At 46.3% G+C, this 18,025-nt stretch overlaps 1 protein-coding gene across 1 annotated transcript; it reads right to left on the bottom strand.

The window, feature by feature from the left end:
- Positions 1 to 9,329: 9,329 nt before the first annotated feature.
- LOC121581876 (5-hydroxytryptamine receptor 7-like) lies at positions 9,330 to 11,675 on the bottom strand. The gene is made up of 3 exons (XM_041897265.1): positions 11,278 to 11,675; positions 10,040 to 10,340; positions 9,330 to 9,982 (listed from the first exon to the last, which is right to left on the bottom strand). The coding sequence occupies exons 1-3, from the start codon at positions 11,628 to 11,630 to the stop codon at positions 9,530 to 9,532; spliced, it is 1,107 nt and encodes a 368-aa protein (XP_041753199.1). The 5' UTR covers positions 11,631 to 11,675; the 3' UTR covers positions 9,330 to 9,529.
- Positions 11,676 to 18,025: the final 6,350 nt, after the last annotated feature.

Below are 18,025 nucleotides of genomic sequence, written 5' to 3'. Positions count from 1 at the left end.
ACAGGTGGGGGTTGTGCTTACAGCCCAACACCGTGCAGGACGTTTGGCATTTGCCAGAGAACACCAAGATTGGCAAATTCGCCACTGGCGCCCTGTGCTCTTCACAGATGAAAGCAGGTTCACACTGAGCACGTGACAGTCATGGTGTGGGGTGGCGTTTCTTTGTGGGGCCGCACAGCCCTCCATGTGCTCGCCAGAGGTAGCCTGACTGCCATTAGGTACCGAGATGAGATCCTCAGACCCCTTGTGAGACCATATGCTGGTGCGGTTGGCCCTGGGTTCCTCCTAATGCAAGACAATGCTAGACCTCATGTGGCTGAAGTGTGTCAGCAGTTCCTGCAAGAGGAAGGCATTGATGCTATGGACTGGCCCGCCCGTTCCCAGACCTGAATCCAATTGAGCACATCTGGGACATCATGTCTCGCTCCATCCACCAACGCCACGTTGCACCACAGACTGTCCAGGAGTTGGCGGATGCTTTAGTCCAGGTCTGGGAGGAGATCCCTCAGGAGACCATCCGCCACCTCATCAGGAGCATGCCCAGGCATTGTAGGGAGGTCATACAGGCACGTGGAGGCCACACACACTACTGAGCCTCATTTTGACTTGTTTTAAGGACATTACATCAAAGTTGGATCAGCCTGTAGTGTGGTTTTCCACTTTAATTTTGAGGGTGACTCCAAATCCAGACCTCCATGGGTTGATAAATCTGATTTCCATTGATAATTTTTGTGTGATTTTGTTGTCAGCACATTCAACTATGTAATGAAAAAAGTATTTAATAAGATTATTTCATTCATTCAGATCTAGGATGTGTTATTTTAGTGTTCCCTTAATTTTTTGGAGCAGTGTAGATACTTTTGTACCTGTTTCCTCCAGCAACTTCACAAGGTCCTTTGCTGTTGTTCTGGGATTGATTTGCACTTTTCGCACCGAAGTACGTTCATCTCTAGGAGACAGAACGCGTCTCCTTCCTGAGTGGTATGACGGCTGCGTGGTCCCATGGTGTTTATACTTGCGTACTATTGTTTGTACAGATGAACGTGGTACCTTCAGGCGTTTGGAAATTGCTCCCAAGGATGAACCAGACTTGTGGAGGTCTACAATTATTTTTCTGAGGTCTTGGCTGATTTCTTTTGATTTTCCCATGATGTCAAGCAAAGTTTTCCAGCCGTGGGTGAGCGAGGTCCAGCTGGGTGGAGGCCGGGTGGGAGTGGACAGATAATTAGATGTATTATATGGGAGAAGGATGCCGGACGCGTAATGAGATCTGCAATGTAACGGAAAAGGACAACAGATGAGGAAAAAGTGTTATTCATTACTCACACTTTGGTATCTTGAAATCTGTTTTATTCATTTTATCAATAGTCTTCTGTTGACACGTTATGTATAACTACTGCCTGCTCTCACATTTCTGATCCTTTATGGGTTGAATGTACTGTAGTTCTGGGAAGAGGACAATGAAGGAAAATCTATCTGCAAATGATAACACAATATCCTAAAAATGTTAGTAACTGACGATGACTTAAAGTAAGTCATAAACCATAACAAGAAAATGTGGAAAAATTATTAAAACATCTTTATTACTAGCTCAAACATTGACTCAATAACTGCTTGAGTGTGTGTTAGTGTGTGTTAGTGTGCATGGGAAAGTGTTCAGAGTAAGAAACGTTATTGAAGTGTCCAACTCAAGCACAGGGGGTTGGTGCCACCTTAATTGGGGAGGAACGGGCTCGTGGTAATGGCTGGAGCGGAATCAGTGGAATGGTATCAAACAGACGGTTACCATGGTTTCCATGTGTTTGATGCCATTCCATTTGCTTAGTTCCAGCCATCATTATGAGCCGTCCCCCCCCTCAGCAGCCTCCACTGACCTCAAGCTACCGGTACGTTCAGAACCGTGGAAGTATTAAGCCATTAATCATGTCCTACACCCCTGTCGGATGGTTCAGTGATAAATAGCATTACCTATCAATCTATCAGACTGAATTACATTTTGTTGCATGTTCAACCTTTCATAGAGCTGATGTAGGCAGGCTGAATTGTTGAAATCGACCTCTCCCTATCGTATTCCATTGATTTCTCATTTCCTCTGCAGTGGGGATACAACAGGACAGGGCCACTGGACCAGGGTTAAGCATGTTCCTTGTGCTGCTGGGAGATCACAGGAGCCTGTGGTAATCATCCACTCAGAGGGGGGGGTCAGGGGCTAACAGGTGTCCTTTCCCATAATGCCCCAGCATAATGACCCCGGCCCGACGGCAGTAAACAGATCATAGTATGATCATCTACAGTCACACCCAGGGATGGAAATGAAGATAGCCCGCTAGCCCGAGGCAAGTACCTTTCAGACCGGGATAGTAGAAAATGTGCCCAACTAGCCCACCGGCTGGTTAAAATGTGTAGTTTCAAATATCGCATGGCACAGATTTTGGACCCGGCTGGCCTGTGCCCAGAATCCTTCAGTTCTAGCCCTGGTTACTGCTCACCACGCGCTAGTGCTACATCACTAACCCCTAGTGCTACATCACTAACCCCTAGTGCTACATCACTAACCCCTAGTGCTACATCACTAACCCCTAGTGCTACATCACTAACCCCTAGTGCTACATCACTAACCCCTAGTGCTATATCACTAACCCCTAGTGCTACATCACTAACCCCTAGTGCTACATCACTAACCCCTAGTGCTACATCACTAACCCTCATCACACCAAGACGACATGCATTCAGACATTTAGACTACACATCCAGGATACACCTCCCCTACACTTTAATTATATGAAAGTGCCAGTATTCCCTTCCTAATGAGAGCCATTATATTGGAGGTATCAGCGAGAGAGATAAGGAGAGCTGGGTGGGTTTAGAATGAGAGAGATAAGGAGGAGAGCTGGGTGGGTTTGGAATGAGAGAGATAAGGAGGAGAGCTGGGTGGGTTTAGAATGAGAGAGATAAGGAGGAGAGCTGGGTGGGTTTAGAATGAGAGAGATAAGGAGGAGAGCTGGGTGGGTTTAGAATGAGAGAGATAAGGAGGAGACCTGGGTGGGTTTGGAATGAGAGAGATAAGGAGACCTGGGTGGGTTTAGAATGAGAGAGATAAGGAGGAGAGCTGGGTGGGTTTGGAATGAGAGAGATAAGGAGGAGAGCTGGGTGGGTTTAGAATGAGAGAGATAAGGAGACCTGGGTGGGTTTAGAATGAGAGAGATAAGGAGAGCTGGTGGGTTTGGAATGAGAGAGATAAGGAGACCTGGGTGGGTTTAGAATGAGAGAGATAAGGAGGAGAGCTGGGTGGGTTTGGAATGAGAGAGATAAGGAGGAGAGCTGGGTGGGTTTAGAATGAGAGAGATAAGGAGACCTGGGTGGGTTTAGAATGAGAGAGATAAGGAGAGCTGGTGGGTTTGGAATGAGAGAGATAAGGAGAGCTGGGCATTAGATAAGGAAGACCGTAAGCAAATCAGAGACAGGCATTGATACAGGGCCTCTGGGTCCATGCAAAATAGGCCAGGTGTATTCAAATCTACAACAGGGTTCCCCCCAAAAAATGTCCATTAATTATAATATAACACATTTCCTGTTGCTGCAGGATTATTTTACTGCTGTAGCAAACTGGCTCAAATTAAGATCCTAAATCTGTACATTGTTTAAATAATAGGGCATGTATGCTGAATGAATGAGCCAAAGATAGCCCTTCACCGGACAGCAGATGGGAAAAGGTAGCGTGGCCAGCCAAAAGAAACCTGGTGAAGAACCGTGGAGAAGGAGATGAAGGAGTTCCCCAAAAAGGCAGAAGACTGACAGCAGTGGCGCTCTCTGGTGAAAGCCTTATGTTCCACATAGGAACGACGAGGACTAAAAGTAAGTAAGTACATAAAAAAATACACATTTTCTAAATAAATCATAATTGAATTCATGAATAACAGAATTCATGAATAACAGGACTGTCATTATTTTGTTTAATTAAGAAGGGTGTATTGACAGGCCATGACCCTTGTTTAATTAAGAAGGGTGTATTGACAGGCCATGACCCTTGTTTAATTAAGAAGGGTGTATTGACAGGCCATGACGCTTGTTTAATTAAGAAGGATGTATTGACAGGCCATGACGCTTGTTTAATTAAGAAGGGTGTATTGACAGGCCATGACGCTTGTTTAATTAAGAAGGGTGTATTGACAGGCCATGATGCTTGTTAATTAAGAAGGGTGTATTGACAGGCCATGACGCTTGTTAATTAAGAAGGTTGTATTGATAGGCCATGAAGCTTGTTTAATTAAGAAGGTTGAATTGATAGGCCATGATGCTTGTTTAATTAAGAAGGTTGTATTGATAGGCCATGAAGCTTGTTTAATTAAGAAGGTTGAATTGATAGGCCATGAAGCTTGTTTAATTAAGAAGGTTGGATTGATAGGCCATGAAGCTTGTTTAATTAAGAAGGTTGAATTGATAGGCCATGAAGCTTGTTTAATTAAGAAGGTTGTATTGATAGGCCATGACGCTTGCAAGGCTGTTTATTCTCAGCAACCTGTGACTGGTCATGTATAGTCATTATCTCTCATCTGCCATCCATAGCCCTACAGCAGTCTGACATAGCTTTGCAACCTGGTCTCAGAGCATTTCATATTATTCTGTACGTAAATCCGAGAATCTCCATTTAGTATGATATGGTACGTTTGGTATGATTACACAAGACAGATGGTTACTTATGTCAAAAGCGAAAGGCATTGGTTGGTCGGGGTGGGCATATAACGCAAACGTCCTAGTTACCTATATACAAAGGTTGTGAGTTCGAATGTCATCGACAACTTCGGCTAATTAGCAACTTTTCAACATCTTAATACTTTTTAGCTACTTTGCAACTTCTTAGCATGTTAGCTAACCCTTCCCTTACCCTAACCTTAACCCATTTAGCTAATCCTTCCCCTAACCCTAACCTTAACCTTTAACCTAACTCCTAAACTTAACCCCAACCTTAACCCTAACCATAACCCCTAGCCTAGCTAACATCAGCGAGCTAGCTAACATTAGCCACCTAGCTAGAATTCATAACATATCATATGTTTTGCAAATTCGTAACATATTGTACGTTTTTTGCAAATTCGGAACATGTTGTAAGTTTAGCAAATTCTTGGGCCTCCTGAGTGGCGCAGAGGTTTAGGGCAATACATCGCAGTGCAGAGGAGTCACTACAGCCTCGGGTTCAATCCCCGGCTGTGTCACAGCTGGCTGTGACCGGGTGACCCATGAGGCAGCGCACAATTGGCCCAGCGTCGTCCGGGTTAGGGGAGGGTTTGGCCGGCCGGGATTTCCTTGTCTCATCATGCTCTAGGGATTTCTTGTGGTTGCCGGGCGCCTGTAAGCTGACTTCGGTCGTCAGTTGGACAGTGTTTCCTCCGACACATTGGTGCGGCTGGCTTCAAGCGAGTAGTGCGGCTTAGCAGGGTTGTGTTTCGGAGGACTCATGGCTCTCAACCTTCGCCTCTCCTGAGTCCGTAGGAGAGTTGCAGCGATGGGTCAAGACTGTAACTACCAATTGGATACCATGAAATTGGGGAGAAAAATGAGTAAATAAAATAAAACAGTTTAGCAAATTCTTACCATATAATACAAATTGTAATTCATAACATATCATACGAAATGGATGATGGACATCCACAAATTAATACATACCATACGAAACGTAACATATCATACTAAATGGAGTGTCTCGGATTTACGTACAGAATAATACTAAATGCTCTGAGACCAGGTTGAGCTGTTAGAGCGGATGTGTTATGAAATGACATAACCCAGAGCCTTGTGGACCTCTGGTGCTAATACCTCATTTAGATCTGTTTGGTCAATAACCCACCACTGGATTTGTCACAAATTCCGTCGCAGTAATTCATTTAAAATACGTGTTTTACCGTTGGTCACGTGACCTGTCAGGGCACGGAAGTGCTGGGCACGAAGACACTGGACATCTGGACACTCAACACACGTGTGTGTGTGTGTGTGTGTGTGTGTGTGTGCGTTGGGGACTGGTCGGGGGGGGTAGATGATGGATGCATAAGAAATCTATTTAATTCTAATAGAGAATTAAGGAATGCTACAAACAGGAAAGACCCTCTTCATCCAGTTCCAACAGTGGAAAGGGTTAATTCCCTCAGGGGTATAAGCGTTTGAGGACAGACAATTTTTCATGTCCGTTTTTGTATATAGCTAACTAGGATACCTTGTTTTCCCATAATGTGTTGATTTCTATTATAACTAATACGTGTTTCTTCAGTGTTTTTTTCCCTCAACTTTGCTAAGTGAGTGACTGGCTAAATGTTGGATTTAGACCAGGAATAGAATGTCAGCCTAATCCATTTTCTTCCTTCAGCTGTCTTGGTTGTGACTCATAATAAGACATTAAGATGATTTTGTGATGTATGATTCAGTGGTGTTATGACTGCCTACACCTCTATGCTTTCCTGTCCTTCTCTGGGCATTGATGTAACATCCTGTATGACTGAGCAGACGCAACATTTTATCTTTGTTTCACTAAACAATTACAACCCGTCACACAACAAGGATTTGCTACACAGAGCAATTTAACTGAGAGAATACTGATATTTTAGTCATGAAAACGTAAAACACAAATTATGACAACTGTAAACATTTGATAAATTATTATGTAAAAAAAACGATTCATAATGCTATGTAAATTAAACAATGTTATCGCCATTCTATAAAAAACATTAATGGTTCACAGTATACCCTCTGATTATATTTACACTTAGGATATTTATACCATTACTACCAAAATAACTTTGAATCGTTATACCATTACTATCAAAATAACTTTGAATCGTTATACCATTACTATCAAAATAACTTTGAATCGTTATACCATTACTATCAAAACCATGCAATTCTGTCTGTTTAATTATTTAATCATTTTAAAAAGTACATAATGATTTGTCAATCACATTTATATGCTGCCATTCAACAAACATTGAACACCATTGAACATAAATTAACAGAGATTTAAAAAATATCTTTATACAATTGAATGGGCATACTCCATATCAGGTGTAGGTTGTCTTGTCCATTAGTCATGATACCTGTCCAACATACCACAATGAAACATTTGCATTTAGAGTCTGCATTAACTGTCATTAAAAAGATGTCTGAAGGTCAAACGCATAACCATGGGACAACATCAACACACCATAGTTGATTTTTGACCGAGCCACAACATTGTTGCAGTGACATTCAGAAAATGTTTATTTCCAACTCTTGAGGGGGAAATTTGCAGTTTTAACATTAACAAAGCTCACCCCGCCACTTTTTAATAAACAGCTGAGGGATGGGTTTGGAGAAATGTAACTACTCTCAAATTCGTAGACAGAGCTATGGATGCAAGGACTGACCATCCATCAAATCAAAATTTTAAAAACTTCTACGGGATCGGTGTCCCGTATAAGGGATGGTTGAGCTAACATGTGCTAATGTGATTAGCATGACTGTTGTAAGTAACAGCAAACTTTCCAGGACATAGACATGTCTTATATGGGCAGAAAGCTTAAATTATTGTTAATCTAACTGCATTGTCCAATTTAAAGTAGCTATTACAGTGAAAAAAGACCATGCTATTGTTTGAGGAGAGTGCACAACAACAAAAAACGTATCACGGCAACTGGTTTGATACATTCACCTCTGAAGGTAAATAATGTACTTACATTCGGTAATCTTGCTCTGATTTGTCATCCTAAGGGTCCCAGAGATAACATGTAGCATAGTTTTGTTTGATAAAATCAATTTTTATATTCAAATGTAGGAACTGGGTTCTACAGTTTGAACCCCTGCTGTCTCTGGCTCCACACCCACCCCACCCGGCCATCTAGATGTGTGAAAGTTAGTGTATAAGCAAATGATCCATCATGTATGACATTCCTGGGAGTGTGTAAACTTACATTTTGTATTACCATATCATTTTTGTATGTTCTCTATAGTTATGTACTTGAACATTTATCAATTGACCAATTCGGCACATTTTGGCAGACTTGATACAAAATAGTCCAGTATTGCAACGCTTCACTGGATCAATCTGAAACTTTGCACACACACTGCTGACATCTAGTGGCCAAAATCTAAACTGCGCCTAAACTGCAATATTATATTGTGGCCTTTCTCTTGCATTTCAAAGATGATGGAACAAAAAAATAAATAGAAAATGCATGTTTTTTTTGTTTGTAATATCTTTTACCAGATCTAATGTGTTATATTCTACATTAATTTCACATTTCCACAAACTTCAAAGTGTTTCCTTTCAAATGGTATCAAGAATATGCATATCCTCGCTTCAGGTCCTGAGCTACAGGCAGTTAGATTTGGGTATGTCATTTTAGGCGAAAATTGAAAAAAGGGTTCGATCCTTAAGAGGCTATGTTTTGGGACTAAACAGGGGTTGTTTACATTTACTTTGTTTACAAACATTGGAGTAAAACAAGCTTATATTTTGGGTTCTGATGGGGTACAACAGTTGAACTAAGCTCATGAGGCATTTCTAAGTTATATTCTTCAAGAATCAATGGGTATATCATTAATTTATGTACAAAAATGGATGTAGCAACTGCAGATTGCACATTTAAGCAACAGCTAACCATAATTTATTGTTCTGAGGTGTCATGTTTGGGCAACCATAGCACAACTGGAAAATACAACACCCCATAGTTGATTTTTGACAGAGCCACACCACTGTTGCAGTGACATTCTGTACAAATAATGTTCTGTTCCATGCAACAGCTTACCATCATTGATTGCTGTGAGACATCATGTTTGTGCAACCATAGCACACCAAGGGGAAGAACCGTAAGGTCACGGACACAAAGACAATGACCATGAACTCACATTCAGATGGAAAGATTGCTTCTTATTTGTTTCATAATCAGACCTCTCCAATACTGTACCAGGGCTCTCCAACCCAGATCCTGGAGAGCTGTAGGTTTTCGCTCCAACCCCAATTGTAACTATCTCTCCAGGAACAGGGTTGGAGTTAAAACCTACAGGAGGGTATCTCTCCAGGAACAGGGTTGGAGTTAAAACCTACAGGAGGGTATCTCTCCAGGAACAGGGTTGGAGTGAAAACCTACAGGAGGGTATCTCTCCAGGAACAGGGTTGGAGTGAAAACCTACAGGAGGGTATCTCTCCAGGAACAGGGTTGGAGTTAAAACCTACAGGAGGGTATCTCTCCAGGAACAGGGTTGGAGTAAAAACCTACAGGAGGGTATCTCTCCAGGAACAGGGTTGGAGTGAAAACCTACAGGAGGGTATCTCTCCAGGAACAGGGTTGGAGTTAAGACCTACAGGAGGGTATCTCCAGGAACAGGTTTGGAGAGCCCTGTTTTAGACTGTGTCTGGACATGCAAGATCTTGAGTAGAGGACCAGGCAAGCAGATACCATTTACCTAAGACTTTCTCAGTGTGGCAGCTCCCACAATACCACAACAAGAACACCATTTAGATGGCAGCTCCCACAATACCACAACAATAACACCATTGTCACATTTAGATAACAGAGTTAGTCTTTTCAACCAGTTTGAGGGCCTGGTGCATCCCGGCGGCAGACAGCTTGCGGTTGATATTGCGGTAGCGGCAACGCAGCAGGTTGCTGTAGGTGGTCCTCAGGTCCCTGTTGAAGAATGCGTAGATAAACGGGTTGAGGAGGGAGTTGGCATAGCCCAGCCACAGCAGGGTCCTCTCCACCCACAAGGGCACACAGCTAGGGCAGTCCACCCTGCAGATGAAGGGTCTGGCCGTAGAGAGCAGGAAGAATGGCATCCAGCAGACGCTGAAGGCCCCTACCACGATCCCCAGGGTGGCCGCTGCCTTCTGCTCCTGCTTGAAGATGGACATGTTCCTCCGGTTGCTCCTCATGAGGCGCGAGAATCGCGTGCACTCCTCAACTTCCCTGTGGAGCCTCAGGGCGGCCGACACACAGTCCACACTCTCCTCCTCCTCCTCCTGCTCCTCAATGGCCTCCTCCTCTCCCCCCCGCGCCTCCTCCTCCTCCCCGACCCGCGGGAAGCCCGTGATGGTGTGTTTGGCGGCGCTGAGCTTGGCGGCGCGGTAGATGCGGTAGTACATTATGAGCATGACGGACACGGGGATGTAGAACGCCACTGAGGTGGAGTAGATGGTGTAACCAAAGTCCTGGCTGATCAGACACACCTTGTTGTCGTTGACGTTCTGGGCCCAGCCGAAGAGGGGGGGCAGGGTGATGGAGGCGGAGAGGAGCCACACGGACACCACCATCTTGGCCATGCAACAGCCATTCTGCCTCACAGGATAGGTCAGGGGCTTGGTTATGCCCAGGTACCTCAGAACGAACAACAAAAAAGCATATCATTAAATAGCTGCTAAACATAAACTGTCTATACATACAGAACATACTACTGTAAATACATTACATGAACAGAAAACACCTTCCAACAGAAAACAAACACTGGGGAGTTATTCACCCCAAATGAACTATAGCAATTATAATAAGATACTGTATAACAATCTTATTAGAATGTAGCCTATACTTATACTAGGCTATATAGCTAGGCTATACTTTTGAGAATGGAATTCCGAACTCCTTACGTGCTTGTATTAATATTATTACGACATGATAGGAGCAGAAGCAATGAGAGAGGGAGGCGCATAGGGCTGATATGGGGAGGGAACCACTGCAGAGAGAGAGGGAGACGCATAGGGCTGATATGGGGATGGAACCACTGCAGAGAGAGAGGGAGACGCATAGGGCTGATATGGGGATGGAACCGCTGCAGGGTGAAAATATGGTTCTGGAAGCGAAAGTGTTACCCACTCAATTTACTATGTAAATATGTATGATCGATTTTTTAAAAATATATATATTTAATTTAGTTTAATTTAGTACACCAATTGGTGCCCATCCCGTATGGGATTATAATACACCATTTCATCAAGTAGCCTATGTGTGCACGAAACACAATTTTTATTTAACAAATTAAATGCAATAAACAATTAAATGCATAATTAACAATCATAACAAAACGGATTTCACTTTGTCACACAACACAAACAATACACTTGTCCTTCTATGTAGGTAATAGCAGTGCTTCACCGGAGCTGGAGCTGAGTACCGGCACTTCAAATGTTCTACTGCTTGAGCTCAAAAATATTGTGGAGCTCCTGCACCTAAATATAAACAGCACCGGCACCCAAAATGAGTACCGGCACCTATTTCAGTCCATCAATCACTGGTTACTAGGAGTTGGAATGGCACTTACCTGTCTATACTAATTACGCACAGCGTCATTATGGATGCAGTGCAACACATCACGTCCATGGCAATAAAAACATTGCAGAAGACTTGGCCAAAAACCCATTGCCCCCCAATAAGGTCCGTTATACTGACAAATGGCATAACTGCAAGCGCGATTGAAAGGTCGGCAACCGCCAGAGACACGATCAGATAGTTGGACGGCTGCCGCAACTTCTTCACAAAGCACACCGAAATCACCACCAGCAAGTTCCCGCAGATAGTAAACAGCGTGAGCATGGTGAGGATCGCTCCAATAAATACTTTCTCCACCTTGTCGTAGTTCAGAATTTGTTCCCCGCACCAGGTGCCATTCTCCATCAGCAGAGGTGAAGGCTGTGAAGTGGCGGATACCGCCTCTGCCGCCTCTTGAACAATCTTCAGCAAGTGTGGAACGAGCGCCTCCGAAATCATGTTTGTTGCGCCGGGCTCTTTTTCTCTCTCTATCACGTAAGATCTCATGTTGCTGTTGTTGAAAGTTCCATTTGCATCCACGACCATGCTGGTTGGTTTTTATCCATGAACATGCAAACCCTTAAAATGCCTACTCACAGATGTGCATGTGTGATGTAAATGACTAATCTGCATCGTCCGCCCAGAGCGCACATTCATAGTAACCTAGTCAGAAACACGCACATTGCTCTATTTTGAGGACATTACTCATAACGCACGGCGTAAGCGCGTATACAAAATGTTTCTGCGGACATTTCGCACCTCTGGACGCCACCTAGAAATAACGGCTCCTGGGGGGCATGTCAGCGCAATTATAGCTGAGTAACAAGTGACATCAGGAACACCTAGAATATTGGACTACTAGCAAATGTATTTAAAAATAAAACAAATGTATCAATGATTTATTCAAGACAATAAATAAATATGTCATTGGTCTGAATAGCCAACCAATCCAATGCGGCCATGGATAATTACGCATGGAGACACGGGGAACTGTATCCAAATACCTAGCATTTATTGGCTGTAATATAGTTACAAACTAGGCCTAATAATTGTGTAGGCTGCAATATGGCCACAATAGCATCATTTTGGATTAAAAAGAAATGCATATATACTATAACAACTTATTGGAGCTGTGGTTGTTAGCAGGTCTAGGGGCTGGGAGACCTAGGATCGAGACCCGCAAGGGGCATTACACTGTCGCATATAATCGTTACGTTGGTGTCAGAAGTAGGATGGAGCCCGTGAGGCCATTGTATGTACACGTGAGGGACATAGAAAAAGGGTAAATCCATTTGAATTCAATCACTTTTTGACAGAATCCCTTTTAATTTGAACCAAACCTTCCATACATACTTGCCCATTGTAGAAGTGGTCAGAAAGTGACTTTTTGGAACTGTATGGCAAAACATTCAAGAGATAAACTAATTGTAAGTCGCTCTGGATAAGAGCGTCTGCTAAATGACTAAACATTTAAATATAAAGGTGCTCAAAGTTGACCTATTTTGCATACCCCACCTTTAAAAAAAATATACAAATAGTCTTCTTTTTATTTTTTTTATTTGAATCTTAAAACGTCAATTAGGCATATCTAAAAACGCGCAAACTCCTTATTTTTTAATATTCGCATATGTTGTAGCTTAGACCCTATTTGACATTATCTGAGGTTTTTGTGTCGTGCCCGCCCGCCATCGGTTGAGACACAACATGCTCTTGAATACAGGGTGGGTGTCATATTCTGACTGATTAATTTACTAAAATGGGAATCAAATTGAAATGTCGCCTTTCAAATGGCACCACAAAGATGGTTGGAGGTCCACACTGTCAGCTTCCTGCTTCCCCTGTTTGTCTCCTGGCCTCTAGAGGTCAGCTGTGTTCCCCTTTGCCTTAGTTTTTCCTCATGTGTCCTAATTAGCTTATCTATGTCACCTGTGCCTTGTTTCCCCTTGAGTATTTTAGCTGTGTGTTTTCCCCTTGTTTCTCACTTGGTTATTGCGTCCTGTCTATGTGTCTCCTGCTTTGTCCCACCGTATCAGTCCTAGTAAGTTATTCAAAGTTATCTTTAGTTTGTTTTTCTCCCCTCGGGGAGTTGTTTTGTTTTGCCTCCTGTTTTGGAACATTAAATCTACTTACCTGGAGTATTGCCTGGGGTGTTTCATTTGGGTCCTACAACATCTCCTCTGTGGCTAAGGGGTAGTACCCCCAGCTCTACACATTTGAGACCGGAGTTCTAGCCCGGCTTGTGACAGAATAACCAAGTCAATCATGGACCCAGAAACACTCAGTTCCCAGGACCTGTTGGCGGTGATCATTCGACATGAGGCTTCTTTCCAGCGCCATGAAGCCGTTCTCAGCCGACAAGAGGAGCTGATGGCTAGACATTCTCAACTCCTGGCCGAAATGATGAGTTCCCTTCACCAGCTCTTTGAACGCCTCCTTGGTTCTCCCCCTTCCCCCGGTCACCTCCCAGTGACGACAGGCCTTCTCGGTTGGCGGAGCCCCCGACTACCACCTCCCAAGCCCTTCTCTGGGGATCCAAGCTCTTGTCAGGGGTTTCCTCACCCAATGCTCCCTCACCTTCGAGCTCCAACCCTCAAGTTTTCCCACAGACCGTTCCAAGATTGCCTACCTCATTACCCTTCTTTCAGACAAGGCGCTCGCCTGGGCCTCTGCGGTGTGGCAGTCCCAGGAGGCCTGTTGTGACTCCCACGCTGCATTTGTAGAAGAGTTCAAGCGGGTGTTCGATCATCCTGTCAGTGGGCGGGAGGCTTCCAAGCGCCTACTGTCTCTCCGTCAGGGCCCCCGAAGCACGGCAGATTTTGCCATTGAGTTCCGAACCATAGCAGCAAGGAGCGGATGGAATGATGAAGCGCTGAGGGTCTGCTTTCAGGGAGGGTTATCTGAGCCCCTTCAAGATGAGTTAGCCACCCGTGAACCAGCTGAAGATCTCGAGTCCCTCATAGCCTTGGCCATCCGCCTGGACAATCGTCTAAGAGAGCGGAGAACGGCTCGCCGTCAGATGTCTCAGTCCCAAGTTCCTCTGAGCAGCTCTGTTTCTCCTGTTTGGACTCCGTCATTCAGAGCTGCCCCGGCTCCTGAACTGCCCCAGGATTCCCGGAGAGCATGCAGTTAGGCCGTTCCAGGCTTTCTTCCAACGAAAGGGAACGTCGCATGAGGGAGCGTCGGGTGCCTCTACTGCGGGGTTGCCGGCCACTTCCGCTCCACTTGCCCCGAGCTTTCGGAAACGCCTGTCCCCGCCCAGCTACAGGAGGGTTGTGATGGGGAAAATTAGAGCTCCTCCTACTAACGCGGTCCTAGCTATTCCAGCCACTCTGTCCTGGGAGGGCCACCAGCATCGGGTCCAGGCTATGATCGATTCCGGTGCCGCAGGTGATTTTATGGATGTAACCTTGGCTAAGGAACTTAAGATCCCTACCCAACTACTTCCTCAACCCCAGGCAGTTACAGCCTTAGATGGCAGACCTCTGGAACCAGGAAAAGTTACTGAGGCGACTCAGTCCCTGCGACTTACCATCTCTCAACACCAGCAGGAGGAGACCTTCTATCTCATTGACTCTCCCGAGTATCCTATTATCCTGGGTCACCCTTGGCTATGCAGACATAATCCCCAGATCGACTGGCCTACTGGCACCATTCTTAGCTGGGGTCCCACTTGCCAACTCACCTGCATGCTTCAGAGTTCCTCAGCCCCTAGTACCCAGTTTCAAGAGTCTGTTGACGTCTCCCGAGTCCCCAGTGTTTACCATCGGTTCAAAGCAGTGTTCAGCAAGGCCCGGGCTACTGCCTTACCGCCTCATCGCACTTATGACTGTGCCATTGATCTACTCCCTGGGTGCTGCCCTCCTAGAGGTCGGATCTTTCCTTGTCCTCCCCCGAGCACGCAGCTATGGACACCTACATTAAGGAGTCCTTGGCAGCCGGCCTCATCTATGCCTCTACTTCCCGGCTGGGGGCGGGCTTCTTTTTGTTGAAAAGAAAGACGGGGGTCTGAGGCCTTGTATTGATTACCGGGGACTCAACAAGATCACGGTTCGGAATCGATACCCTCTTCCTCTCATGGCCACTGCTTTTGAGCTGCTTCAAGGGGCTTCCATTTTTACTAAGCTGGATCTCCGCAATGCTTACCATCTCGTGCGGATCCGGCCAGGAGACGAATGGAAGACGGCGTTCAACACGCCCACGGGACACTATGAATATCGGGTGATGCCGTTCGGGCTCACCAATGCCCCCGCAGTATTCCAAGCCCTGATTAATGATGTTCTCCGGGATATGCTTAATCTGTTCGTCTTCGTGTACCTGGACGATATCCTCATCTTCTCGAGGTCACTGAAGGAGCATGAGGGGCATGTTAGCCGGGTTCTCCAGAGGCTCCTTGACAATCACCTCTACGTTAAGCCTGAGAAGTGTGAATTTCATGTTTCTCAGACTCAGTTTCTCGGGTTTATTGTCACTCCCGGGCACCTAGAGATGGATCCCAAGAAGGTCAAGGCGGTCCACGATTGGCCCACACCTGCCACGGTCAAGGAGGTTCAACGGTTCATTGGCTTTTCTAACTTCTATCGGAAGTTCATCAAGAATTTCAGCTCGGTGGTAGCCCCCTTGACGACGCTTACCAAGGGAGGAGGGACCAAGATTCACTGGGGTCCGGAAGCAGCAGGGGCCTTCGAGGATCTCAAGCGCCGCTTCACTTCTGCTCCGATTCTGGTGACCCCTGACCCAGAGAGACCTTTCGTGGTGGAGGTGGACGCCTCAGAGGTGGGGGTGGGAGCCGTCCTGTCACAGAGGGGTGCGGATGGGAGATTACACCCTTGTGCCTTCATGTCTCGCCGCCTGTCTGAGGCCGAGCGCAACTACCACGTGGGGGATCTAGAGTTGCTTGCGGTTAAACTGGCCTTGGAAGAGTGGCGCCATTGGCTTGAGGGGGCTCAGCACCCTTTCCAGGTTCTCACAGACCACAAGAACCTGGAATATCTCCAACAGGCTAAGCGGATGAACCCTCGGCAAGCACGATGGTCCCTTTTCTTTAATCGATTCCAGTTCATCCTGACTTACCGACCTGGCACCAAGAACGTCAAGCCGGATGCTCTGTCTCGAGTCTATTCTCCCGAGGTACAAGAGAAGCCCTTGGCATCGATTATTCCGAGGTCTAGGATCGTCGCACCTCTTCAGTGGGAACTAGAAAGAGGGGTACGAGAAGCTCTTGCCCATGAGCCCGATCCAGGCGGTGGTCCTGCCGGTCGCCTGTTCGTTCCTCTCTCGGTTCGGGCCCGCGTCTTGCAGTGGGGTCATGAGTCGCCCTTGACATGCCATCCTGGCAGTGCTCGCACACTGGAGTTCCTCCGACGGCGGTTTTGGTGGCCGTCCATCAAGAAGGACGTGCAGGTCTTTGTTGAGGCCTGCCCTGTGTGCAACCAGGGAAAGTCGACACGCCAGCGACCCCAGGGACTGCTCCATCCCTTACCTGTTCCTCGAAGGCCATGGTCACACCTTTCTCTGGACTTTGTTACGGGACTTCCTCTATCCCAGGGCAACACCGTCATCCTGGTGGTGGTAGACCGTTTCTCTAAGGCTGCCCGGTTTATTCCCCTGCCCAAGCTGCCCTCGGCTAAGGAGACTGCGGAGCTCCTCATGAACCATGTCTTCCGGATATTTGGCATTCCCCTGGACGTGGTCTCTGACCGAGGTCCCCAATTCTCGTCCCGGTTTTGGGGGGGCCTTCTGCAGGCTTATTGGGGCCACAGCCAGCCTATCGTCAGGATTCCATCCAGAGTCTAATGGCCAAACGGAACGGATTAATCAGGATCTGGAGACCACCCTGCGGTGTATGGCGGCCAGTAATCCCACGTCTTGGGCCACCTATATTATTTGGGCTGAATATGCCCACAACACCCTCCAGTCCTCAGCCACCGGATTGTCCCCCTTCGAATGCCAGTTCGGTTACAACCCTCCTTTGTTTCCAGAGGAAGAGGCGCAAGTTGGTGTTCCCTCGGCCCAGCGCTTTGTCCAACGCTGTAGGCGGACCTGGAAGAAGGCCAGGTGTACCCTCCTTCGGACCTCCCAGAGATACCAAAGTCAGGCTAATCGCCACCGCCGGACGGCCCCTAGTTTCCGAGCTGGTCAGAGAGTTTGGTTGGCCACTAAGAACTTGCCCCTCCGGGTCGAATCCAAGAAGCTTTCCCAGAGATACATCGGCCCTTTCCGCATTTCTAGAAAGGTTAACCCTGTGTCGTATCGTTTAGTTCTGCCTCGCTCCCTTAGAGTTAACCCCACTTTCCATGTTTCACTCCTTAAACCTGTCTTGTCTTCTCCTTTTGCCCCCCTCACAGACCCCCGCCACCTCCCAGGATCATAGACGGCCAGCCAGCCTACACAGTCCGCCGGATACTGGACTCCCGGAGGGTCCAGAACTCTCTGCAGTATCTGGTGGACTGGGAGGGCTACGGGCCAGAGGAGCGCTCCTGGGTTCCGGCCAGGGACATCCTGGACCCAGGGTTGATCCGAGATTTTCGCACCCTGGGGCCAGGGTGTTCTGGAAGGAACGTCAGGAGTCGTTCCTAGAGGAGGGGGTCCTGTCAGCTTCCTGCTTCCCCTGTTTGTCTCCTGGCCTCTAGAGGTCAGCTGTGTTCCCCTTTGCCTTAGTTTTTCCTCATGTGTCCTAATTAGCTTATCTATGTCACCTGTGCCTTGTTTCCCCTTGAGTATTTTAGCTGTGTGTTTTCCCCTTGTTTCTCACTTGGTTATTG

This window comes from Coregonus clupeaformis, chromosome 1, assembly GCF_020615455.1.
Source record: "Coregonus clupeaformis isolate EN_2021a chromosome 1, ASM2061545v1, whole genome shotgun sequence".
In the NCBI taxonomy this organism is placed as follows: Eukaryota; Metazoa; Chordata; class Actinopteri; order Salmoniformes; family Salmonidae; genus Coregonus; species Coregonus clupeaformis.
Note: the sequence above shows the minus strand (reverse complement) of the source record. Positions and strands in the feature narration are given on the sequence as shown.

Coding starts and splice junctions, on each gene's coding strand:
- LOC121581876 (XM_041897265.1), bottom strand. CDS start 11,630: ATGGAGAATGGCACCTGGTGCGGGGAACAAATTCTGAACTACGACAAG. Junction 10,341..11,277: donor TGCGTAATTAGTATAGACAG/GTAAGTGCCATT, acceptor GTTCGTTCTGAG/GTACCTGGGCATAACCAAGC. Junction 9,983..10,039: donor CCATCACGGGCTTCCCGCGG/GTCGGGGAGGAG, acceptor GAGGAGCAGGAG/GAGGAGGAGGAGAGTGTGGA.